We start from the raw sequence: 25,448 nt of genomic DNA on the forward strand, positions 1-25,448 counted from the left end.
GAAGCTTCTGAGAGGTAGAACCAAAAAGAGGGCCCCTGCTACTGATCTGGATGCCTGGAAGGCTCTGTAGGGAATCAGGCAGCCTTTCAGCAACCTGGGGCCCACATTGTTTCAGGCACATATTGCAGAAGGAAAGATGTGCGGGGGCGCAATATGACCCCTGCTGCTGCCACTCGGACAGAGGGGGCAGGTGACGTTGGTTTCTGCTGGATGGAGGTTTGCCAGTGAACTCTTGATTTCTGCCCTGCTGAAAGTTTAGCCTTTTTAAAAGAACATTTGAGCCTAAAGTGAACTTCTGGGAATCATTCAACACCACACTTTTTTGATCATTCTGTCAGCACATAAATTTCAGCTTGGCAGTCAGAACGATCCCGCCCCCCATCCTTCTCCTATGTGCTGCTCTGGGGGATTTAGGGGAGGTACGAGGGGCATGCAGGGCAGGAGGGAACCCCCATTGTGCTAGCAGGAGTCCTTGCTCTGGGTTCTACTGGCGTGTGTCGCAGTCCTGTGCTGCACAGCCATGAGTAAAGCCCAGTGGAAGGAGAGGCCAGCCAACCATTCAAGTCTCAGAGAGATACTTGCCTGGAAACAGAGTCTGTTAGCAAGGTCAGGTCTGGTCCTAAGGTCGGGCGTATAGCAGTTCATGTGGTCAGACAGTCCAAGGGTCAGAGAATCCGATGAGCGAAGAGCAAGAAGCAGCAAGGTCAGGCCAGGAACCACAAACATTGTTTCCAGCAACCGGCTGAGGCTGGAAACCCTGCTGAAGAAAGCTGGAGGCAGCTGGTTCTCATAAGTGCTTCCTCCTCTGAGTCCTTGAAGGCTAATCAGCAGCAGGTGGAGTCACTCCACCTTCTGCCTCTTCAGGCTGCTGACTCCTGGTCCATGACACTGCGCCAGGCTAGCACTCTGTCCATGAGCACAAGAGTCTCTAGCACTAGCCGATGAGCAACAGAAGACTCCAATGCCACAATTGCAGTCCTGGGAAGCTTGTGCAACAGCTGGTTCTTGTTGCGCAACAATCTTTGGCAATGCATTTGTGTTTTCCCCCATGCAACAATGTTCTGCCAGTGCAACAAATGCGAGACTTAACTTCGCACTGCATTGAATACAATCCTATGACTAAATATACACATGGACCACAGAGGTTGCAGCTTATTGATAGACCCAATGCCTTGCAGAGATGTATGTTTGTTCAAATTCAAAACATGAAATTGGACAGTAAACTATTGTGTGGCATCAGGAATCTACAGACATCTTTGTATCAACTCCCCGCCCCCATTCATTTTGGAATCATTTATTCAGCATTCCAAAGCATTTTCTTTCATTACTTGGATAGTTAATTTTTTAATATACAGTTCATGTGTTGCAAATGAGGCTATTATTTGATCAGCCACTTAGTACCTTTTTTGAGATATTAAGTTTTTAAAAGTATGTAGTACATTATAGCAAATGTCAGAAACTTGGTGAAGGTTGTCGTTTACTGGTAATTAACATTTTGAGAGGCAAGTGAGGGAAATCTATACTATCATATTAAATACTATGGTACTGTTATATACTAAACACACATCATTCCTCAACAGTCCCACTCTGAGAAAGCCAATGTCTGTCACTTGTTCAATTGCAGATGTACTGGATCTAGACCTCTGGGATAGGGGACTGAAGAGTTCTTCAGCCAGAGCAGCAGCACCTGACAGAATATGACCCCAAATTCTCTGGGTGCTGGATTCTGGCCTGCATTCTGGAGGGTCACTCTCAGTTCATGAGAGGAGTCAGACAGGAATCTTGCCCGTGCCCCAGGCAAAGTGACAGCAGGTGAAGACTTGGGTGAGGGCTTCTTCCATTCTAGAGGGGAACCCAGCTCTTAAGAGAAATCCTCCACCACAGCTGGCCACTTGAACAAGACTCCATCCCATTGCCCTTGCCATCCTCAGACTCACTAACACTGCCTTCCAGTGGACCCGTGAAATCCTCTGCATGTACAGTGGAAATTGGAATGTTTCTGACATTCCTCTCTAAATCTGGACAACAGATTTCTTTGTCATGTGAAACATATGCAGTGATGTGGCAGAAGACAGATACCACAGCAAGGATAGGGAACCTGTGAACCTCCAGATGCTGCTGGGCCACAGTTGATGTGGCTATTGGCCATGTTGGCTGATGCTGATGAGAGTTGGAATCCAGCTACAGCTGGAAGGCCACAGAATACCCATCTCTGCTACGCCAGCAACAGAATGACTTTTCTGTCCAACCCGTGCTAGATCTTCACTTATCATCTCCATCTGAAAGGTTACATTCCAACAATGAGGGTACAGGACCTTGAGCTGAGAACCCCATGAAATAAAGATACAGTATGTATTTTGCATATCTCCAGTAAAAAGGTAAAGGTAAAGGACCCCTGACAGTTAGGTCCAGTCACAAACGACTCTGGAGTTGTGGCTCTCATCTCGCTTTACTGGCCGAGGGAGCCGGCATTTGTCTACAGACAGTTTTTCTGGGTCATGTGGCCAGCATGACTTAGCCGCTTCTGGCAAACCAGAGCAGCGCAGGGAAACGCCGTTTACCTTCCCGCCAGAATGGTACCTATTTATCTAATTGCACTTTTGACGTGTTTTCGAACTGCTAGGTTGGCAGGAGCTGGGACCAAGCAACAGGAGCTCACCCTGCCATGGGGATTCGAACCGCTAACCTTCTAATAGGCAAAGCCCTAGGTTCAGTGGTTTAGACCATTGCAACACCTGCGTCCCATATCTCCAGTACTATGGTATATAAAAAAATATTTCTTTCAAATGTGAAATAACAAGCAGCTAAGAGAGTCAGATTGAGTGAGGGAGTGGGAAATTAATGGCTTCAGGTTTACAGAAAGATCACAATCACAAAGCCAATTGGACCCAACACAACCAAATGATTAGCAGCAAACTTTTCCATGCAAAAGAGGAAATGATAGCACACATGGAGAGAAACTCCTCATGCGCTAACGTGCCGTTTGACTAGGGTAAAAAGATGCACATATCTCATTAACCAGAAAGTGAGCTGAAGGGATTGACATTCTGCTATGTCTTCATAACAGCCCTGACAGATGTAACTACGGATCTGACTTAACACACAGAAATGTGGCAAGTTTCGGCGTGCGACACACAGGAAAACGAGTGGATTGTGAACAAACAAGCGTCAGAAACAGTCTAAATATAATCTGTCAGGGAACAACAAACCAAAATAAACAGTGTAAATATCAATATTACTAGCATATTGCCATTTTTATCACTTTCACTGCAGTCAGTACAACTAGAAGCATCAGGAGATGCATTCAGGTCTTCACCCCTCAAGCAATTATACCGTATTGGCCTGGATATAAGCCTCACCTTTCCCCCAAATTCTGACTGTGAGAAGTTAAAGTGCGGCTTATATTTGCGACCTTACAGTATGCAGCCAGGAGCGTCGCGTCGGGCAAACAGCACCAGGAGTGCGGCAAAGCGACGCCCGCCTCGTGCGTAGTCCCCCGTCCTCTCCTGCAAGGCCAGGAAGGTGAGAGCGAGGGAGGCGAAAGGCCGCTGGCAACGCAGCACAGCTCCGCCCCCCCCGTCCCCGCCCAGTACGCACAATCTGCTTTCTGGTTTCCCGCACACATCTGGCTGGCCATTGTGAGAACAGGATGCTGGACTAGATCCAGCAGGCTTCTCTTATGTTCTTACATTATAATTTTGCCAGGGCAAGATCAGGGCCCTGCTTGCTAGTCCCTCCCCCCCCCTCACCTGCCTATGTTTTGGAATAATGTCTGAAAAAGGAGGGGGGCTGCTGGACACCTGGAGGCACGCTGCATGATTTAGAACAGGCACCCCCAACCTTTGGCCCTCCAGATGTTTTGGACTACAATTCCAATCATCGCTGACCACTGGTCCTGTTAGCTATGGATCATGGGAGTTGTAGGCCAAAACATCTGGAGGGCTGCAGTTTGGGGGTGCCTGATTTAGAACCCTGATTGCAGAGTGCTCTAAATCACAAGGGGGAGCCCTGCACACAGAGAGCAGGCTTCCCTCTTCAGCCTTTCCCTCAACAAGGGGGCATATTCAGAAACATTATGATGGCAGGGCAAGGGCCACCTGTAGTAATATACAGTTACCGACTCACACATGTGTGCATGAAATGGTTAAACTGACCCCTGAGCTCAAGTTACCAGAGTGGATGTGGTTTTGCAGGGTCTCAGCAACCTCTGCTTCCCCCACCCCACCCTTCTCTTTATTTTCTTGCTTCCTGGAACAAGAAGGAGCCATGTGGTCAATGTCTTCTAGCTGCAAGAAAAACCAAGTGAACTGAATCTTTCCAAAAGGGAGATTTTACAGCCTGCATCTCTGCTAACCCAAAACTGCACAATCCTTTTTGTAAGCAAACCAACTATTTTTATTTTCATGTTGTTTCGAACCTTCTTTTCATCTTCATTTTACTGCTAGCAGATGGAGACTTGCTTGCTGTAATTTCTGGAAGCTCTGTGAGTAAAAGATCCACTTATTTGCAAAGCTAAGTGTCTATGATTTATTCTAGCCTAAATATTTTTATGGGAAATGTTTGTTTAAAGGTGGATGAGGGCAGATATAAATCTAACCAAGTTTTTATGTACTTGGAGCAATCAGCATTGTACTACCTCTGCTACCAAAGAGTAAGAATCTCTCTTCCAAATATCTCTCTCCAGCACCACCAAGTGCAACCCTATTTTCTCCTTCACACAATGGTAATTGTAATAGAGCTTCATTAGTAGGCAAAATAATTTCACTTAATTCAATGAGGTTGTGATCTCATAGGTTTGAATTCATAACTGTCTACTTCTTGTTTTAAAAAATCTTATTTTAATGTGGTTATGCCAGAATTTTGGCAGGACAAGGGCTACTCCTGCCAGTCTACTGCTCGCCTAGCACTCCAGAGCTAATCAGGCACAAGAGGAGGAGGAGGGTATTTGCACAGCATTAAATGTTCAAAGTGCTTGAAATGCATCATCCAGCTGTAATTCTTGTAACAACCCTATGCGTGACAGTCATGATTACAACCCCCCCCCCCCAATATTGCTGTATGAGGCTGAGAAATAGTGGCTTGCCTCACTAAGGCCACCTAGTGAGTTGAGGCAAAAATCGAACCAGGGACTTCCTCATTCATCAGTCTCTTAGCCACTACACTCTCTCCTGCAGCTGGGGAGATGCTCTGTTCCTAGATTGACACTGCATCCAGGGGCGACCACCCGTCAAGGTCTGCCCGACCTTGGAAGAGAATAAGCTTTCACACAAAAGTTGGATGAAATGGAAGGGTGAAGATTATGAATTCACTGAACTGCCCTACTTAAAACCCTGTACAACATGCCTCCTTATGGGAGTGGGGGGGGGTGTTGATTGCTGCAGGGTGCCTACTGAGGATTTTGCCCAGACCCCTCTCCAACCCCCTGATGCATCGTGGTCTTGTGTCACTGCCTCACTAATAGTCTTCTCCTTTGCATCTCAGCCAAACCACAACCTAAACCCTGAGCAGAACTTCCTTGGAATCAAAGAATCATAGAGTTGGAAGAGACCCCAAGGCCCATCCAGTCCAACCCCCTGCCAAGCAGGAAACACCATCAAAGCATTCCTGACAGATGGCTGTCAAGCCTCTGCTTAAAGACCTCCAAAGAAGGAGACTCCACCACACTCCTTGGCAGCAAATCCCACTGTTGAACAGCTCTCACTGTCAGGAAGTTCTTCCTAATGTTTAGGTGGAATCTTCTTTCTTGTAGTTTGAATCCATTGCCCCGTGTTCGCTTCTCTGGAGCAGCAGAAAACAACCTTTCTCCCTCCTCTATATGACATCCTTTTATATACTTGAACATGTATTAAATATTCAGGAAATACATACCCAATACATAACAACATGGCTATCATATCACCCCTTAACCTTCTCTTCTCCAGGCTAAACATACCCAGCTCCCTAAGCCGTTCCTCATAAGGCATCGTTTCCAGGCCTTTGACCATTTTGGTTGCCCTCTTCTGGCCAGCATGGTTCAGGGAGAGTTACAGAATTGCCACATTTGAAGACCAATTATTAAGCACAATCGGTAGGGGCTCGAGAAAAGACCCTATCAGCATCCAAGTTGTGGATAAGTTACCTTGCCCCATGCGGCTCACCTGGTCCCTCCCTCTTTCTGTTTTCTGCTGGCTTTCTATTCCAGCTAGCTTCTGCCTTGCTAGGTCAGATAATGTTCTGATTTGAATATTGTTTTTGACTGTCATGTAGTAGCACCGAGTATGATGGGCTAGAGCTGCAGAGTTATGCTCCCAACTCCCCACAGCTGTGCTACAGCTTAGCTGGACAGCACTGGGGCAGGAGGGCAGCAATATTGATAAAAACAAACACAATTCTTTAACCTGCAAGGAAAGTTTTCCCACAATATTGTCCCATTTGCTTTGTCAGTATTCTGAGAAATCCCTATTTTGGCATTAGAAGCAACCCTAGACAATAATGTGAAATTTACTCCCCTCATCGGCTTGCAAATTTCTCACTTCTCCACTCTCTTGACCTTTGCTAATTTAAATGGAATGGGGAAGTTGTGCTATGGCCTATAGTAGCACCCAATGGTGTGTCAGCCCCTCACCCCTTCCCTCACGGATAATTTGTGTGGAGTGTGGTAAGAGTATAACAGGGTCATGCTGGGGATCTCAAAGACCCTGACAAGGCCCTCTAGCTGCCATGGTTGAGGGTCCTGCCACAAGAGATTCATTATCTGCACAATATATCAAAGCACTCCACAATTATTAATGCGGTCTTCAAATCTACAGAGCACAATTTGGATTCAAGGTTGCCAGCACAACTCAAACCGCAAAACGGTATTCATGAAATATGTTGGCTGAATCCTCCAAAGCCTGTTTAAGTTCACGAGTAACACAAATACACACTCCACTGAAAAGGCATTGTCCTTCCAAATTTGTAGCCAGTCAAACAGCTAAACAGTGGTGTCTACTTCAAAATTTAATTTGTGTTTATCCAGCTTTAAAAGTATTTACACAGTGGGAGCGATGAAAAAATCCAAACAAACCATTATGGCTGGCCAAGTCAACAGCTTTCCTTTTATGCAGACTGACGGCAACATTAAGCAGCAACAGGATTCCACAAATGGCTCTCCTTGCAATGTGCATTTTGGGCACGTAGATGGTTGTCACACTTGGCAGTGGGGGGGGGGGAGATGTCATACATATCAGTCACCAATTCATTTTCTGTGGATCAGGGCCTTCCATGTGTACACGCAGGCACAATATTGACCTCCCTTGACAATAACTAGTTGAATCCGTTCCGTCGTAAGATACACACAGGTGAAGTACTATGCACCCAAACCTGTTCAAAATACTCCAGTACGGATTGTGCAATAATCCAGTTTCCTAGCTAGAATGCCCTTCCTCCAAACACCATTTACAATGAAGAGAAGAGAAGAGATGCATCCATCAATTGCGCTCAGGGCTCCTTCTGCAGTTAAGCAGAGTTTGACTCCTATGAATTACCCCTGTGTTCTGAAAACGTAGTATGAAAAGAGGTTTTTTTCTTTAAAACAATTCATTGTCCAGTGGGTACATGGCAGCACTGGATTCAGGGCAGTGCAGGCATTTCCCCCGCACAGGGTGCCGAGCTGAGGGGGCACAACATTGAGAAGGTCCAGAATTGAGAAGGTCCGTTTGGGGGCACCAAATTTTGGCCATGCACAGGGTGCTATATTATGAAAAAAGACCAAAGTCTGCCCCTGGTGAATGGTGTTCCCTGCCAATACCGTAACCCCATTTGCAAGTAGGGGAGACAGGGGAAATGGCACAGCCCAGACCCCTGGCAGGAGAATTACAAAGAGCATGAGCTAAGTGTTTTTTGTTTTCTTTTTTGGCTTGAGAATGAGGGTCCCGGCAGGGAGGACACCTCCAGATTGTTGGTATTTCAGGGCGGGATTCAATCACATACCAGCAAATTCCAGTAACGCAATCAGAGTCGATTTGGAGATTTTGTGCAACAAACCTGCACTTCTTGCGGTAAGGAAGGTGATGGGGAAATGTGGAGTGGGTTACATTTGCTTGATGAATGCCATCCAATCTCCCTGCAAATGAATCAGGATGGATGCTCAATAAATACTCGAGTGAGGTATTTTCCCAACCACTTGCTAAATCCATCCTCATCACTACTATTTCTTCCCACTCCAAATCTATTTAGCTTAAAATTACGGCCACTGTGGTTCCAGATACAGACTGTAGTTATGTGCAAATGAGCCACATTTAATTCCATGTGATAGAATTCTGAATTCAAATACATACATAAATGGGATTGTGTACATTTAAGATTGTGATCATAAATGAGATCGTGTACAATCCAGACGTTCCGGCATATTGGGACATTAAATTCTCGCTGGTTCATACTAATTATTTTTCTGAAGTGTTTACAGATCCGCGGTGTTTCCTGTTGTCTCCTATAAACTTACCATGTAATTGTTGGTCTTCTTATTGAGAGGTTTATTTTATTCATCCATAGTTCCTGAATTAAGTCCTTGATATCAGAATTGTCTACCTCTTGAACTCTTTCTCCCAGTTTAGTTATGGCACTCAGTGCAAGTAAAGTAATGCTAGTTAATAGCTAGTGCCATATTCTGTTTGCATAAAGCAAATATAAGCAGACTGTGAGAATACTGGTCCCTAGGCGACAACAAACATTTTACAGGACAATTAACTCTTTACCAGTACATGGTCAAGTTACAGAATAATCAGTTCTTCACTGCCTGTCTTATGCAGTGCCTTTTGGAAACATAAATAATGAGCAATGTTTGATGGGTGTCTACAGAGATATAATAATAATAATAATAATAATAATAATAATAATAATAATAATAATTTATAATAATAATTTATTATTTGTACCCCGCCCATCTGGCTGGGTCTCCCCAGCCACTCTGGGAGGCTTCCATCAAATATTAAAATACGTTTAAAATATCACAGTTTTAAAACTTCCCTAAACAGGGCTGCCTTCAGGTATTTTCTGACTGTCAGGTAGTTGTTTATTCCCTTGACCTCTGATGGGAGGGTGCCACTACTGAGAAGGCCCTCTGCCTGGTTCCCTGTAGCTTTGCTTCTCGCAGTGAGGGAACCGCCAGAAGGCCCTCAGCGCTGGATCTCAGTGTCCGGGCTGAATGATGGGGGTGGAGACGCTCCTTCAGGTATACAGGACCGAGGTCGTTTAGGGCTTTAAAGGTCAGCACCAACACTTTGAATTGTGCTCAGAAACGTACTGGGAGCCAATGTAGATCTCTCAGGACCAGGAAATACCCTGGGAAGTGCATTGCTACTATATTATTTTATTAAATTTATTACTCATCCTACAGCAAAAAGAACCTAGGGGGAGGGGCATGTTACAGAAAAATAAAATACAGCATTAAAAACAGCTTTAAAAAAAATCACAATTAGAGTGGGTCCGAAAGATAGACAGAGTCAATGGCCAGGATAAAGAGGCGTGTTTTCAGCATATGACAAACGTCGTACAGTGGAGGGGCCAGATACACCTCTGTTGTGAGGGAATTCCACAATTTGGGGACTACCACAGAGAATACTCTGCCCCTGGTCACCCTAACCCCAACACTCCTCAGGGCAGTGGAACTACCAAGATCTTAATATCAGAGAGGGATGGAGGTAGGAAAGGAGGAGGGAAAGAGGCAGTTTTTCAGACACAGTATTTAGGGCTTTAAACACTAGTGTGAGCACCTTAAATAATGTGTCCTTTCACCTCCACCTCTCCCCCCCCCCGCCTCCTGGGCAGCTTGAACAGAGCACTACAAGGCATCTATTCTAGGCTGGTAAAAGCCCCGAACAAGAGCATTCCTCGGGGGTGGCAATGCGCCACATCATTTTGTTGCAAGTCCCACTTGTCATTTTGAAAACCAGCCTCTCCTTGTTAGCAAACAGAGCGACGTATTTTGTTTTGCCTCATCTGATCTGTTCCCTCAGAGGGTTTTGTGCAACCTGAATCAAACTGAAGGTGGGGGGGGGGGAAAAGTCTGACTCACCAGTTGCTATATTTTCTTTGTAGCTGCACACTGAAGGCCTGAAACCCGAGTTTCAAATGATCTCCTCCCCTTGCCAAGCCAAACTATATATAGCCCAGTGACCAGAGGGCAGAATGCAAAAGGCAGTTAGTTAGCCCTTAAATCCCACTTGTTTCAATGGGTCTGAAGCACTCTTAGCAGCCATTGGATCGCACCCATCATTTGCTCAATGATCTCCTTGTTATCAGATCAAACATGCGACAACGCAAAAGGCCTGAGCACCATGCAAGAGCGTTTCTTTCTCTAAAAGGAATCAGTGTCAACTGAGTGAACGATGACCCACAACAGCTTACCTGGTCCATACTCCCTCTTTAGATGAAACAATATTCGCCGGCAAGCTTTACTTTTTTTAGATCTTGAAAATATGTACCAATATTCATGAAACTCAATGGAAAATGCTGGCAAATTCTTGGCAGACCAACACTCTAAATACAGCCATGCCTCTTAAAAAGAGTTCAAAAATAAATGTCAATATTTAATCACGAGTAGCATTCAGGATATGGCCGTATTTGGACTACAGCTCCAAATACAACTATTTACAACATTAACACAAAAGCTCTTGGATGTCATGTTTAGCTCCAGCCCAAAGAAAGGACATCAACTTGACGGAGAAAAAAGTATCAAACTGTGCCATGATGTAGCTCTTGCCAACAGGCCCCACTTGGCAGGGAAAAGTCTTCTGAAGGAAACGAAGGCTAACCAATACATCAGATAAAGTAGTCTCCTTGTTATGGAAGGGAAAAGCACACACACAAAATTAACTGCACTGTTTGACAGAGCAGCTGGACACTTCAAACTGTCAAGAGTTAACTTTGCTTTACTTATTCAACAGCTCTGTAGTTCTTGGATTTAAAATGGCAAAAGGGCTCAGCTGAAGCTGTGGAGGGAACAACTTTCACAAAAGCTTTCTCTTGCTGTAATAATGGTCAGGGGTTTTTCTTTCTTAAAAGGGGGGTCTGCAAAGGAAGGGGGTAACTATGTCTGCCCATTCAGAGGGAGAGCAGGAAGGACTGTCCTCACTCCAAACTCGCTTCATGATGTTATCCTACTTAATGTGCAGTCTGCGTCCCAGGAAAATATACCGTAGTTTCAAAGATAAATATAGAACCAAAGGAGCTGCTGACTGATCTGCCAACAGCTTGACGAAAAAAATGGGCAGGAACATTTGAGGAGCCACCAAAGTACCTATATACTTGAGTATAAGCCTAGTTTTTCAGCACACTTTTTGTGCTTTAAAAGCTGCCCTCGGCTTATACTCAAGTCAACCATTCCTTAAGAAGTGTACAAGAATGGCGGTTCTTTACTCTCCCCAGGCAGCTTGTTCCATTCCTGAACTGCTCACATAAATGCAAACTTTAGACCCCAGAAGGCAGAAAGCCTATCAGTTAAGGAAGTATTAAAACCCCACAGGTGCTCACTTCCCCTGGCTCCTGCTTAAACTGGACAGGATCCCAGCCTTCTCTGTATAACACAAGGGAACATTGCGCTGTGAGTTAAACCACAGAGCCCTAGGGCTTGCTGACCAGAAGAATGGCGGTTCGAAACCCTGCGATGGGGTGAGCTCCACAGCAGCAAAGGAGGAAGAGGAAGGAGCAGCCCAAAGGGCTACTTTGGGCTGCTCGTTCCTCCTCTACCACAGTGGCAAAGGCGAACCGGCTTTTACTTGAGTCAATAAGCTTTCCCACATTTTTGTGGGGAAATTAGGTGCCTCGGCTTATATTTGGGTCGACTTATACTCGAGTATATACGGTATTTTGGTTGATTCCATCAGCTGCCCGTCAACAGAGGAAGGATGGACTAAATTCCACAGCCTTCTTCTGGAAGGAGACGTTGCCACCTGGGGGCAGGAGCAACACAAGGTGACTCTGTGGAGCCTTGTGAATCATGGAGACTCCTGACATACTCTGGAACCTTGATTTCCCAGGAATTTCAGAACACCCCCCACCCCCACAGGAGTAAACAACCCCGCTTTTTCTTCATCTAGAGCCACAAGAGCAGAATATTGCGATTAACTGTTGTTGCTGGTTCTCTCCTACAAACTAGCCATTCCTGTAAGGTTTTCTTCAAAATGAAAATTTTCTCTAATCCAGTGGAAAATTCCTGTCCTGGTGCTGAGATTACCATTTTACCACTGTAGCTATGCTTTTAGCAACTGCATGATTGATGCAGGAAGGATAATAGTAATGGTTATCACCATTTCCTGAAAATCTTCACATCAAAGCCATCTGTCAGGAATGCTTTGATGGTGTCTCCTGCTTGGCAGGGGGTTGGACTGGATGGCCCTTGGGGTCTCTTCCAACTCTAGGATTCTATGATTCTATATGCCGCTGGCCAAATTCCACCATGATCATCTCCCATGCAAGGTTCTCTGAAATGCATGGGAGAGGCATGGGTGCCACTTATCCCCCCGCCCCCAAGGTGTACTGTTCTCCAGTTTAGGATCCACCCGCTCTGAAACACTTCCGCTCAACGCTCACTGAGGAGAAGAAGAAGAAGAAGAGTTTGGATTTGATATCCCGCTTTTCACTACCCTAAGGAGTCTCAAAGCGGCTAACATTCTCCTTTCCCTTCCTCCCCCACAACAAACACTCTGTGAGGTGAGTGGGGCTGAGAGACTTCAGAGAAGCGTGACTAGCCCAAGGTCGCCCAGCAGCTGCATATGGAGGAGTGGCGACACGAACCCGGTTCCCCAGATTACGAGTCTACCGCTCTTAACCACTACACCACACTGAGAACATGAGGCGGCACCAGCAGTCATAGAGAGCAAGGCTGCTTGTGGACTGCAGCTGACCTCCTCTCAGAGGATGCATCCGTCATGAGATAATAGGTCAACAATGGATTAGCAAATGTTTACAATTAAAACACTTCTATTTAACTAAAGTGTCTTTCTTCCTTCTGGAGCCAGGAGAAGCTATAAGAGATTGTGCCCAGGGGATGCATCAGCATCCTGTTAAGGACCAATTTGGCCTTGGGAGTCAGTGCTCTAAAGAGCAAGTGACCCTGGATCGATGCCATTTTATTTTCTTTCAGGAATAAATCTGGGCAGCAGAATAGCTTTGTGATTGTCCACTCAGCCAGCCATGTCAGATGGATCAGAGATGGGTAAATAGAGAGCAGCTTAGGCTCCATCCACCATCCAGTTAAACTGAAGGGTTTGGGTTTAAGACAATCTAGTCAGTCGGACAAACACAGTGAAACCTAACGGCAGCTAGGTATCAATGCATTCCAGAGTTGGACTACTGATTATTAAAGAAAGGGCTCCATTACTGTGAGTTATTTTTTACATATTGTGATTTTTTTTATATAATGAAAAATTTGTGACATGCAGCTCGATACTATACTGATTTACCTGGAGCTAAATGAACACAGTGGGGCTTATTTCTAAGAAAACATGCTAAGGATGACACCCCTGAAGTCTAGGCGCTCTAGCAAAACTAGACTGTGGGTTAGGATCATTAACTCTAGTAACGGCAAAACACAAAGACACCTAGAGAAGGAATAACACGGAGGTGATAGGGAAAGACTAGGCAACGGCAGAACGAAAAAGAAAGACAGTTGATAAGGGGAAGGAAGGAAGGCTAGCCAGCAAGAAAGGAACAAGAGGCAAAACACAGAAGGAATAAGAAATGATATTTCAACTACGGCTAACAGAGAAGAAAGGCTTGTGTAAAAATAAGTAGAATTATTAATATCCTGCAATTGCCAATGGAAAAAGCCTAACAGAAGGAAATGCATGAGGATCAGTTAACTAAAAAATAGACCAAAGACCAAAGTAACATTCATGGACAAAAACAACAACAATGCGGTAGAATTGTAGAAAGAGGGAAACAGCACACGCCAGAAAGAGTTTTCCTAAAACAATGATTTGAAGCATGAATATTCTGTTTCTTTCTCAGTATGCCAGGAAGCTTCGTGCTATAAGAACAGAACTGAAAGCCGCAGTATATGTAAATCAAAAGGCTAGCATTTGCCAAACTTTTTCACATCTTTGTCTGTTGAGATTTATCATGGCTCTCACATTTAGCTGGCGAGTGTTTACCTAAGTCAGGTTTAAACTCTTTTAGGCCTACTGGGAAAATCTAACAGATTGCAGCTAATATAAATATCCCTATTTGGGCAGAATGGACCGAATATAATCAAGGCTATCTGTCATTTCAAGCTCACAGGAACCACATATGTATATAAAAAGGGGGAATTCTTTTAAAAAGAGGACCAAAGCTAACACAGCCCCCTGATTGCCTTAAAATTAAATAGAGCTTTTATTATTGACTATATTTTGTCTCTCAGTTCCAATATGATTATCTGGCTTCTGGCTCACGTGCGATCAGAACCTCACATTTATCTGGATTTAGTCAACCATGTTTGGAGACACCTTAAAATCGTGAAGGAAAAATAGCTGGCCTATATGCCTTAGGCAGAGATCCAAATTAAACAATGCAACATAATGTGTGTCGGACCAGAATGCCTGATCAAATCTGTCCAGCACACAAAACAATCACTTTACTACTATGTGTGGGAGGTTATGATGATGGTGTTAATTTTTAAAAGGAAGGTGCTGCAGAGAAGCATGAGGAGCGAGATCTGCACTCATAAACAACAGGCAGCATAATCCCACACATGTCCAGTGTAGCTGGACCAAAAGGATTTATGCCAACATACAGCCAAGATCCTAGTCGTGTTGAAAGATTTCAATGTGCTATAATTTTCCTTAGGACAATTTACAACCTTAAAAGTCCCAGTTCCGTTCAGTCCATAAATATAATTCAAGAAACTAGGTAAGGCAATACCTTTTTACTGGATCCATCTCCCTTGATGGACAAGATTCTAACACCAATGAGAACCGGCTCCCGTAAAAGGGGTTTCCTTTCCAGGCTGATTTTTGTCTCTCTTATTCTCCAAGAAGAGCAGGCTTAAATGTTTTGCTAATGGGTCTAAAAATGATGAAACACCCCAGTAAGAAATGAGGCAGCATGCTTGGAACCTTCTCTTTTAAATAAATCTCATAGAGGCTGGGGTTGTCCATTTATTATTCAAGCAATAAAATTAACCAAACACACAGGGAGAATTTCTTGCGATTTCTTTGGGGAAAAGAACTCAAAACAAAATCTGCTTCCTTATTATTATTATTATTATTATTGGTAGTGTACCAAAACAAAAAACAAAAATACCACCAGCAGCCTGAATTTCCATGCTGTTCGCAAAGAGCAGTAAATAAGGTGCATCCCTCCCACTTCTTAAGGAATTAGCATTTCAAAAATACACCACTTTCCCCCCCCCCGAACTCCAAGCCGTGTCTAATAATGCAAGAAGCAGATTGTCTCCCCTCGTTTCCTTAATTTGTTTCATCTAAAAGCAATTCACTCAACATCTTGTCGCCCTCTGGCAGCTCAGTTTACTTATCCACACTTAATTTCTCATTTGGACCAAAACAAACTCCTCCAAACTGCCACTGGCTGAAGGGAAGGGAAGACAAGGAAAAAGAGCTCCTCTGGTGTAGATTTACCAGGGGATGATTAGCTGCACCTCTCCATTTCTCTCTCACACACAACATAGGCAGCGGTTGCTGCAAGGTGGTGGGCCCTGGACATGAAGGAATATTCCATTGGGGAAATACCTTGTAAAAAGCTCCACTGAAATGAATGGGAGATGTGTGAGACCACTACTGTTGCCGGTGGGGCTTGCTCAGGGCGACTCTCCTAGAGATTTGCCTTAGGAGATCCCAAAAGCACATGCATTGTCCTTGGCCCTGTCAATGTTTCGTAAGAGCAGGCAAGCTTCTGAGTAACACCGAACTATTTCTAAAGCATCTTTTGTTTTCGGAGGGCCGTTTCATCCTGCCATATTTATGTCTGCTTTCCTCTGAGTAGTTTGCACCACTTCCATTCAGCACAAATGAAATTTGATGGAGCCTGAAACTTGTATAAAGTCATTGGTCCAGTAAAACAAAACATGTTCTTATCAGTTCTCTCTTTCTCTCCTACTGTCTCTCTTTCACATGCACACACAGGCATCTATATTGCATCTATATATCTTTCCCTTTCCCTTTCCCTAGCCAAGCAGTGGTGTTGCCATTTGCAGATGCCCACATCTTTTCTCCAGCCCAAATGTTCCATCACTGGAAACCTGAGCAGCAGAAGGCTTGAAAAAGAAAAAAAAAGCAGCACTTGCTACCAGTTACTCTAAAGCAACATAAAAACACAGGGATGCTCTCTTTAAGAGCATTGCAGAATAAAGTAGGTGTTTGGAGGGAGGGAGGGAGAAAGTTGCTGAGAAGAGAGGGAATCCCAAGAAAACCGCGAAACCCCACAAGCTCAAACTAATAGCCAAAAAATTGCTTTGGACCAAAACCATCAAGATCCACAAACCCCCTTCAAGAAAAATGCTCGACCCTATGAAACTCCCAGTCTTTCTGCTTTGGGGGCGGGGGGGGGGGCGGAGAGAGAGAATCAACAGTGCCTTCTGAACCCCCCCCCCCAAGAACGAGGGGGATCAAAAGCAAGGGCGGAGCGAAGGACACCAGATTCCTGCATTCATCTGGACATTTATGGCACGCCTATCTGGAGCCGGGGCTCCTCCAAAGGCCTCGGGAGTCAACAGAAAAACGTGCGTGGCAGCGACACTGTCAACACGCGAGAAAAGTCCACATAATTCTGCCCGGCAAACAGCACTTCGAGCGCAATAGAAGCCAAGGAGGGCTAGCGGACAATCACAGAACTGTAGAGTTGTCAGGGACACCGAGGGTCATCTAGTCCAACTCCCTGCAACGCAGGAATCTCAACTAAAGCTTCCGTGGCAGATGCGCCGCCGCCGCCCCCCAACCTCTGCTTCAAAACCTCCAATGAAGGAGAGTTCAACACCTTCCGAAGCTTTGTTTGTTTATGTCACCCTGATGCCCAAAGGTCTAGATTCTTGGGAGCAGCAACTTATCCTAATTCGCCTCCTTTCTTGGAAGTAAACGCCAGTGAAATTCTCCGGACTCCTTACCACCAAGAAAACAAGATCAGTTGGGAGAAGCAGCTCCTGGCTACAGCATCCAGGCAGGAGAGATCAAAGTGTGTCCAACTTTGCGCTCAGATCCTGCCCGGCCCTCCCCGGAAAACCAACCTGGCTGACCCTGATCTCTCTCCCCACCCGCTTGCGAGGGGTCGTGCCTCTGGGTCAGCAAGAGTAGGACCCACAAGCGAAGCCCACCACCCAAAAAGACGACGCTCCTGCGCAGGAGATGGGAGGGAGGGAGGATCTCCTGTTCCAAGAGGCGCCCGGGGCGCCGAGCAGGGATAACCGAGCTGGAAAAGCCCCGATCTGTATTCAGCACCCGTTCCTCCAGGTGGCAGCTGCAAACGAGGGGGCTTCTTCCCCCTCTCCCGGAGGACCGTTACACCAAACAAAGCAGGGCACGTCGGGCAGGATCCAGACAAAGTTAAACGCTCACTCTCAGCTCCAGGGGAACGGAGGGGAGGGGGATCCGGCCAGCCTTCCTGTGGAAACCAACGGAGGCTTGGAACGTGCTGGGACCAGGTTGGATCATGCCCCTTCCTTCGGTAGCCAAGAAGCCTCCCCACCTCCCGGCTCTCCTCTCCACGCCAACCGAGAGCCAACCTGCCCGGACAACTCAGCACCGTCCAGAAACCAGAAACGACCCCGTTCACCTCCGCAGCCCTGTCCGAGGGCAACCAGAACCAGTGGGCTGCTGTCCCGCTGGAAAAAAAGCCGGCCCCAGCCCTCCCCGCCACCACCACACACACCCTGGGGCCGGATCCTGGGCCACAAGCGAGAGGCACCTGCCAGCCACGACAGTATCGGACGCGCATTTGCCAGAAGCGCCCTCCGCCGAGGGCTACAGAAGGACTAGAGCCACCTTCTTCGCCCTGGCGCCCGGCTCCAAGAGCTCGCTTGCTCCGGAGCCTCTGATTGGGGTCAGAATCCGAGCCAAAGAGGCCCGTCTCGAACCAAATCGTTTCTGCGCGTTTTAAAAGAAAACCGGATCCTGCACCACAAGCGCGCGCGCGCGCAAATAAAGCGCCCCAGAGGGAAGCAGGTGGCAGCGGCCCCTGGAAAGAAGCAAACCACCCCCCAACTTTAGCTTTAGCTGCCTGTACCAAATCTCCCAGTTTGAAATATTATCCGGGGGTGTCCTTCTGGGAGCATGAAGAGCCGCTAAGATTTATTTATAGCGAGGGAGGGAAAGTCTGCCGATCTTCAGAGGACAAACTGGGAAAGGAAGGAACCTCGGCTGGATCGGCGCGGGGAAATGATCCAAAGAAACCCTAGAAAGAAGCAGAGCGAGAGCCGCGACCCGCGAGGCAGAAGTGGAGCGCACCTGACTGAGCAGCGCCGAGGCGGAAGGTGCCGGCGATCGCGAGGAAGCTCACCCAGCAGAGCACTCTTCGTGCCGGCTTCTTCGTCATCGTCGAGCTTTGATCTTCTGCTGTTTTTTGGCGGGGACAAGGAAGAAGGAGAATCGGAAGGACGCTCTCCTCGGCTCCCCAATTACATGGTCCAGGCGGCGGCGGCCTCGTCTCCCCTCCGCTCAGCGCCCGCGACGGTAAGCGCGCAGCGTCCTCTCGGCTCGCCCTCGCGGAAAGGTGCGCCGGGCGGTGGGAAGGCGCTCGGCCCCCGCCAAGCCGAGGACGAGGGGAGCCCCTCTCAGGTGGCGCTGTCTTCTCTCCCGGCCGCCCCTTTTAAGCGCTGGGCATGGCCTGCTGCTCTGCACCCGAGGAGGACCTTCCCAGAAGCCGAGACCCACAACTCCCAAAAGTTGTTGCCACAGTTTTCAAAACGGCAAAACAAGCCAAAAAACCAGAAGACCCCCCCCAAACACCAGCGGGGCAAAGCTCCTCTTCCGCCGTTTCCTCGGAGTCCGCTTCTCCGCCGGCTCCTATTCCACCCTCTGGCCGCCTTTCTCCGGCTCCCTTCCTCGATTCCCTGGGTGTTGGAGCGGAGCGTGGAGAAACAGAGAGAGCGAGCGATCCTGGGCGGCGGCGGGGGGGGGGGGAGGTGCCGCTTTGCTTTGAGTTTATTTCCCTGCCTCCCGCTTTCTCTCTCCAGTCCAGGAGCTGCTCTAGTAGTAAAACCTCGGCGCGTCAATTCCCATTGATTCCCAGGACTCCGGCTGCTACCCAGATTAACAAACCAGCCGGCCGACCAAGCCACCCCCACCAACCCCCCCAAAAATCCCCAACCCAGAGGGAGGAGGAGATGATAGGTTGGAAGAACTCGTCGCTGGCCCCGCCTCCTCGCTGCCTCTGAGCCGAGCAAGCCCCGCCCCCGCCCGCCCCCCGCCTCCCCCCCGCATGCTGGGATCAGCCGCTCTCCTCCTCCTCCACCCCCCCCCCCCGCCACCAAAATACCCGGGAAACACCTGTCAGTGGCGCGGGGCGCGTGCGTCGAGCGGGGCGCGCGGCTGCTGCGCGCAGGTTACCATGGAGCAAGGCAGAGGCAGCCGCTGCCAGCGAGCGCCACAATGTGCCTTTTCAGACCCGGGCAGGAGAGAAAAGCGGTTTTGTGCTGGGCTTTGCTCCTTAATGTGGCATTTCAGGCATTTCCTTGCAGATTTATTCCGCCGGGCTCCCCCCCCGGCTTTGTTTTGCCGGCTCCCTCTCGCGACGCCCGGATCCTTCCAGGTTTACTCGGAAGGAAGCCGCGCTTTATATTCCAGTGGGACTTACTCGCGCGCCCCGAATAAAAGTGTGCAGGGCAAAGGATCGCAGTCGCCGGGGGGGGGGGGGTTGCATGTGTGTATTTACTAGAAGCATAGACAGGTGTGATTCCGGTAGCGCACACGCCGCGTTAAAAAAAAAAAAAGGATCCGAATCTCGTTTCCTTTCTATCTGACAATGAGGGCGCGCAAAGAAAGACTGGGAAATCGAACCACCCAAATCAAATCTGGGGTCTCTCTCTCCCTCTCTTTACCACCAGACACGCAGAGTTCAAGTCCGCGCCATGGCATACAGCAGGTGGCGGCGGCGGGGTCCGCTCCGTTGCGCGGGGGTTATTTCCATTCCAGGGCGATTCCTCGCCGCGACGGCTCTGGGAAACTGAAAGGGAAAGTGAGTCGGGGCGGCGAGGCTCGACGGAGAGCGAGTGGAACTTTCTCCTCTTCCTGCAGACGGAGACGATCACCCGCCTCAACCTCGGGCTGCTGGTTCGCGGATGCCCCTTGGATGGAAAGCTTAGCGCAGAGACAGAGAGGAAAGGAGTACAGTATTTCGCAGGCTCCGGTGACCGGCACCACCTCCCTGCCCCCCCCCCCCGTTCCATTTTTGGGGTGTGTGGGGAGGCTTGGTGTGCAGAGTCCCAGCCAAGTCCTCAGGTCTGTACAGGAATATGCTCGCGTTTTCCTTTCATCCCCCCCCCCCCCGCTTCCACCTCTCCTTTTTGTTTTTGGTCCTGTCTGATCTGTTTGTGGTTAGTTGTATGAGTTGGAATGGAAGACTTTGCAAACGTGTATTGATATATATATGTTTGCAGGAGTTGGGATGATGAGACAGTTGTTTCTTTCCTTATGCTGCTGTTTGGCGAATTAATTTTTTAAAAAATTAAAATGAGGTTTCTTTCTTTTTCTATTTTTGATAGCTCATAAATAGTAAACCTTTCAGCACAGGAATAATGGCCCTCCAGAGGTTGTTGGGCTACAGTTCCCATAATTCCTGTCCACCAGCCACCCTGACAGGGGCTGAAGGGGTTTGAGGTCCAACAACACTTGAAGGGCCACCCTTGAGTTATGGGATACGTGAACTGCCTCCTCAGCCTCCCTAAACAGTGCTCCTCTGTCCCCCGCTTCCTTTTAAATTGTGTGAAGACCACTGGACTCTTGTGGTACTTCTCTGTTGTATTTTTTTTTTCTCCACTAGAAATGAGCATAAATCAAGATGGAAGCCTCAAATGTTGTTAATCCTCCAAAGCCAGGTGTTGGTTGGATTGCAAATCCCATCACCCTGATCATTGGTCAGGATGGCTGGGGCTGATGAGAGCTGCAATCCAGCAACACCTGCTTGCAGGGAAGCGAGGCAGCTCAGAGGCTGAGCGCTTGCTTTGCATGCCAAAGGTCCCGGTTTCAATCCACAGCATTTCCAGATAAGGCTAGGACAGACCCCGGTCAGTTTGGGTAGATAGTACTGCTCTAGATGGAGCAACGGGTCTGATTTAGTAAAAGGCAGCTTCCTCACACCCGGAGATTTCCACCACTACTCTAAAAGGATACCAGCATCCATGGGCGTACCCAAGGGGGGGCAGGAGGGGGCACCTGCCCCCCCCAGAAGCAAAAAATAATAATAATTAAATGGTTATCGGCAGCCTAAAAGGGAAAAAAAGCTCTCCTAAAAAGCTCAACTACCGGTCTTTCTCCCCCTCCCAAAATCTAAATAACAATTGAGCTCTGCCGGCCACTGCGTGTGTGTGTGTGTTGTGCTGGCTGACCGTTGCAAAGGAGCTTTGGAAACAGTTCCCTTGCATGGTGAGTTGCGATGGCTGAGGATCCTAGGAAACTGAGTTTTTCAGCCATTTGGGGGCTTTCTGTTTGGGGGGAAAAGTTTTTTTCTGTTTTTTGAAGCTGTTTTTGTTTGCTGTTTACATAATATGGTCAGTAATCTAAAAACGAACAGAACCCCTAAAAAACGGGGCATTCCTCATCCCCAAAAAAGGTCAACAACTTTGAGCTGAACCCCAAAAAATGGGGGTAGATCACTGCTGAAAGTAGATCACAGTCTCTTGGGAGTTGGCCAAGACATGTAACTAGAATAAAAAATTAAAAAATTTCAAGCAAATAATTGTAATAACTACCGTAATAAAGCACTGCTATAATTATATATAAATTTCCTAAAATTTTGGTTTCATTCGCCTTTCCGTGCTGAAATGTCACAACCTGAACGACCATGGCTTGCCCCCCCCCCCAGTTTTGATCCTGGGTACGCCCCTGCCAGCATCTGTGGTATTTGATTTGCAGTCAAATCTAACAATGCATATTCTTGTGAATTAGCATGTGAAGGGGTTAAGGCCACAGAGCCACATCGATGATAGGCCGACTCAGACCATAGGAATGTAATTGGTAGAGAAGGCCCTATGGCCCATGTACCATGGCACTTGGGTAGTAGATAAGGTGTCACACAGAGAGCAGTTGGTTTCCTTGATTCCCATTCTGCGAATTCCTTATGCCAACCACTCTGTTCACATTGAGACCTTCTGCAATTAATTCAAGAGCTGCTACGTGAACAGTATGCTGTACTATTTCTTTTCATTTTCAAGACTTCCCCTCCTCTACTGATGAGCATTGATGAAACGCAACTTGAAGGAGCACATAGTCTCCTGGGAACACACAATTCAAAGAGCCCCAGAGAGGGGCACCACGGTTCCTTTTTCGCCCTGTTTCATCAAGTGTCACAAGTGGAAGGAAATGAAAACCCCACAAAGCCTGGAAAACAAGATGGAGAAATGGCAAAAGATTCCTCAGGCATCAGTGCTGCTCTGCAAACAAAGCCAAGTAAATTGGAGATCTTGGAGAAATTCAGACAGGGAGGATTTTGTAAACATCCCTGGTGTTAGTCGTCTTGTGTCCTGAATTCACTGAGGGAGAAGTAAAGAGCTGATCTGTCCCACTAAAAAATCTTCGTCTTTTCCTTCTCATCCTTCTCATCTTACACCTTTCTGTTCCACACTAACTCCAACTCTAGACACTGACTCTAGGAATCACACACAAGCCCCTCACCTGGCAACACCAGTGAGAGGGGGAGCTCCTTTTGCGTCTGGCCCAGTGTCTTGGAGATCACCTTTGGGGCTGGCTGCAAAACAGTTGCATTTGTTTTGGTGAGATAGACGTTGTGCCTCCTCTTCCTCATCATTCAGATGCTGCCTGAGTGGGAAGTCTTTGTGGGATGTGATCCATGAGAGGCAGTCAAGTTGGCAGTCAAGTACAACATTCCTTGAAATGCGAGGGAATGTTTGGTCCAGCCAGTTGAAACTAACTTCCTGTTCCTCCTGGCTTGGAGCATCCTTCCTTTTGCATGTGATAGAAGGTGGGCATGACCCAACCTGTCCTGGTAACAAAATGACGAGTCACGCAGCAACCTCTCTCTTTTTTGACTTCCTTCTTCTTTTGACCAGCTTTTAGCTAGGACTGCTCTGCTGGCTCTCAGCTAGCAGAAGCACTGGGATTATTCCCCCATATGGGGTAGATCCACATGCACATATTCAGGTCCTTGCAGAGCCGGGCAGAGGCCCGGGCCAGGTAGATAATGTCCCCCCCCCCTTTTTTTTTTACCCTGGGGATCTCCGAAGTCTTATAAATAAGTAAGTATATAAATAATAGTGCTTTTTAAAAATACATAGGGAAAAGGATTATTTTAAGTATTTACATTTAAATAATGGTGAGCGATTGTGAATATGCTGACCGAGGCCCCCTTTGGAATCGGAGGCCCGAGCCAAGTGGCCCATATGACCCCCCCCCTCTGTTTGGGCCTGCACATATTTGTAACTAAGTCTGCCTTCAGGAATCCAACTGTGAACTGATGTAAATAAACTTCTTTTATTCTTTTATCTTTGGAGCCTGCAAGGTTTTGTGTTTCTTTGGTCCATGTCACACTGGTCTAAGGTTTGCTCGTGTTGTTTTCCTTTCTCCTTCCACATTTGGCAGATACAGTGCAGCAGGTTTAGGTGAAGGGAAATATTGGCGAGCACTAGTATTCAAATTCTGTACAATGGTTTGTCAGGAGATGAGCAAAATACTCAAATATCCCAGTCCGATTTCACCACAGCTTTGTTTACTAAATCTATGGGATGATCAATTGAAAGGCTTCAACTCTCAGGAATTCTTGATGTTGATGCCTGCCAGAACTTCTATTGCCCAGAAATGGAAAAGCTCACAGGACTTGCAACTTTCACTTTGGTATACAGATATGTGGAGTTTAGCAGCAGCTGAAAAACAGCAACTCATAAATTACATTTTGCCAAAGGCTCAGAGGATCCTGAAAAAAATCTTATGCTGTTTGGTGGGGTTTTGTCTTAAATACTGCGCAACAAATACAAGGACAAGGATGCCCTCTCCATTGTACAATGTGAAATTGGACTTTCCTGGTCATCTTAAGTACTCTACTTACCTGATTTAAGTCTCTTCTGTATATACAGCACTTTGGTTTTTTGTATTTGTTCTTCTATTATTTTTATTGTATTGATTTGATTTGTTTCAATTTCAAAAATTAAACAAAAATGAGCCGTGCATTCAAATGTGGAAAGGACAGTAAGATCTGCTGATTAAGATCTGCTGATTGAGTGCTGCACTCAATATGCCAGCAAGTTTGGAAAACTCAGCAGTGGCCAGAGGATTGGAGAAGATCAGTCTACATCCCAATCCCAAAGAAGGGCAGTGCCAAAGAATGCTCCAACTACCGCACAATTGCACTCATTTCACACGCTAGCAAGGTTATGCTTAAAATTCTACAAGGCAGGCTTAAGCAGTATGTGGACCGAGAACTCCCAGAAGTGCAAGCTGGATTTCGAAGGGGCAGAGGAACCAGAGACCAAATTGCAAACATGCGCTGGATTATGGAGAAAGCCAGAGAGTTCCAGAAAAACATCTACTTCTGCTTCATTGATTATGCAAAAGCATTTGACTGTGTCGACCACAGCAAACTATGGCAAGTTCTTAAAGAAATGGGAGTGCCGGATCACCTCATTTGCCTCCTGAGAAATCTCTATGTGGGACAAGAAGCTACAGTTAGAACTGGATATGGAACAACTGATTGGTTCAAAATTGGGAAAGGAGTACGACAAGGCTGTATATTGTCTCCCTGCTTATTTAACTTATATGCAGAATACATCATGCGAAAGGCTGGACTGGATGAATCCCCAACCGGAATTAAGATTGCCGGAAAAAATATCAACAACCTCAGATATGCTGATGATACTACCTTGATGGCAGAAAGTGAGGAAGAATTGAAGAACCTTTTAATGAGGGTGAAAGAAGAGAGCGCAAAATATGGTCTGAAGCTCAACATCAAAAAAACTAAGATCATGGCCACTGGTCCCATCACCTCCTGGCAAATAGAAGGGGAAGAAATGGAGGCAGTGAGAGATTTCACTTTCTTGGGTTCCATGATCACTGCAGATGGTGACAGCAGTCACGAAATCAGAAGACGCCTGCTTCTTGGGAGAAAAGCAATGACAAACCTAGACAGCATCTTAAAAAGCAAAGACATCACCTTGCCGACAAAAGTCCGTATAGTTAAAGCTATGGTTTTCCCAGTAGTAATGTATGGAAGTGAGAGCTGGACCATAAAGAAGGCTGATCGCCGTAGAATTGATGCTTTTGAATTATGGTGCTGGAGGAGACTCTTGAGAGTCCCGTGGACTGCAAGAAGATCAAACCTATCCATTCTCAAAGAAA

At 46.9% G+C, this 25,448-nt stretch overlaps 1 protein-coding gene across 6 annotated transcripts in view; it reads right to left on the reverse strand.

The window, feature by feature from the left end:
- Window positions 1-18,580, reverse strand: part of ERBB4 (erb-b2 receptor tyrosine kinase 4) — an 828,249-nt gene extending 809,669 nt beyond the window's left edge. For all 6 annotated transcript variants that reach the window (XM_033170891.1, XM_033170926.1, XM_033170900.1 and 3 more), the window contains exon 1: window positions 18,393-18,580. In XM_033170891.1, the coding sequence (XP_033026782.1) occupies window positions 18,393-18,480 (88 nt within the window). In that variant the 5' untranslated portion in view covers window positions 18,481-18,580. The remainder of the gene's footprint in view (window positions 1-18,392) is intronic.
- Between the last annotated feature and the right edge of the window lie 6,868 nt (window positions 18,581-25,448).

Source organism: Lacerta agilis, chromosome 1, assembly GCF_009819535.1.
Source record: "Lacerta agilis isolate rLacAgi1 chromosome 1, rLacAgi1.pri, whole genome shotgun sequence".
NCBI lineage: Eukaryota > Metazoa > Chordata > Lepidosauria > Squamata > Lacertidae > Lacerta > Lacerta agilis.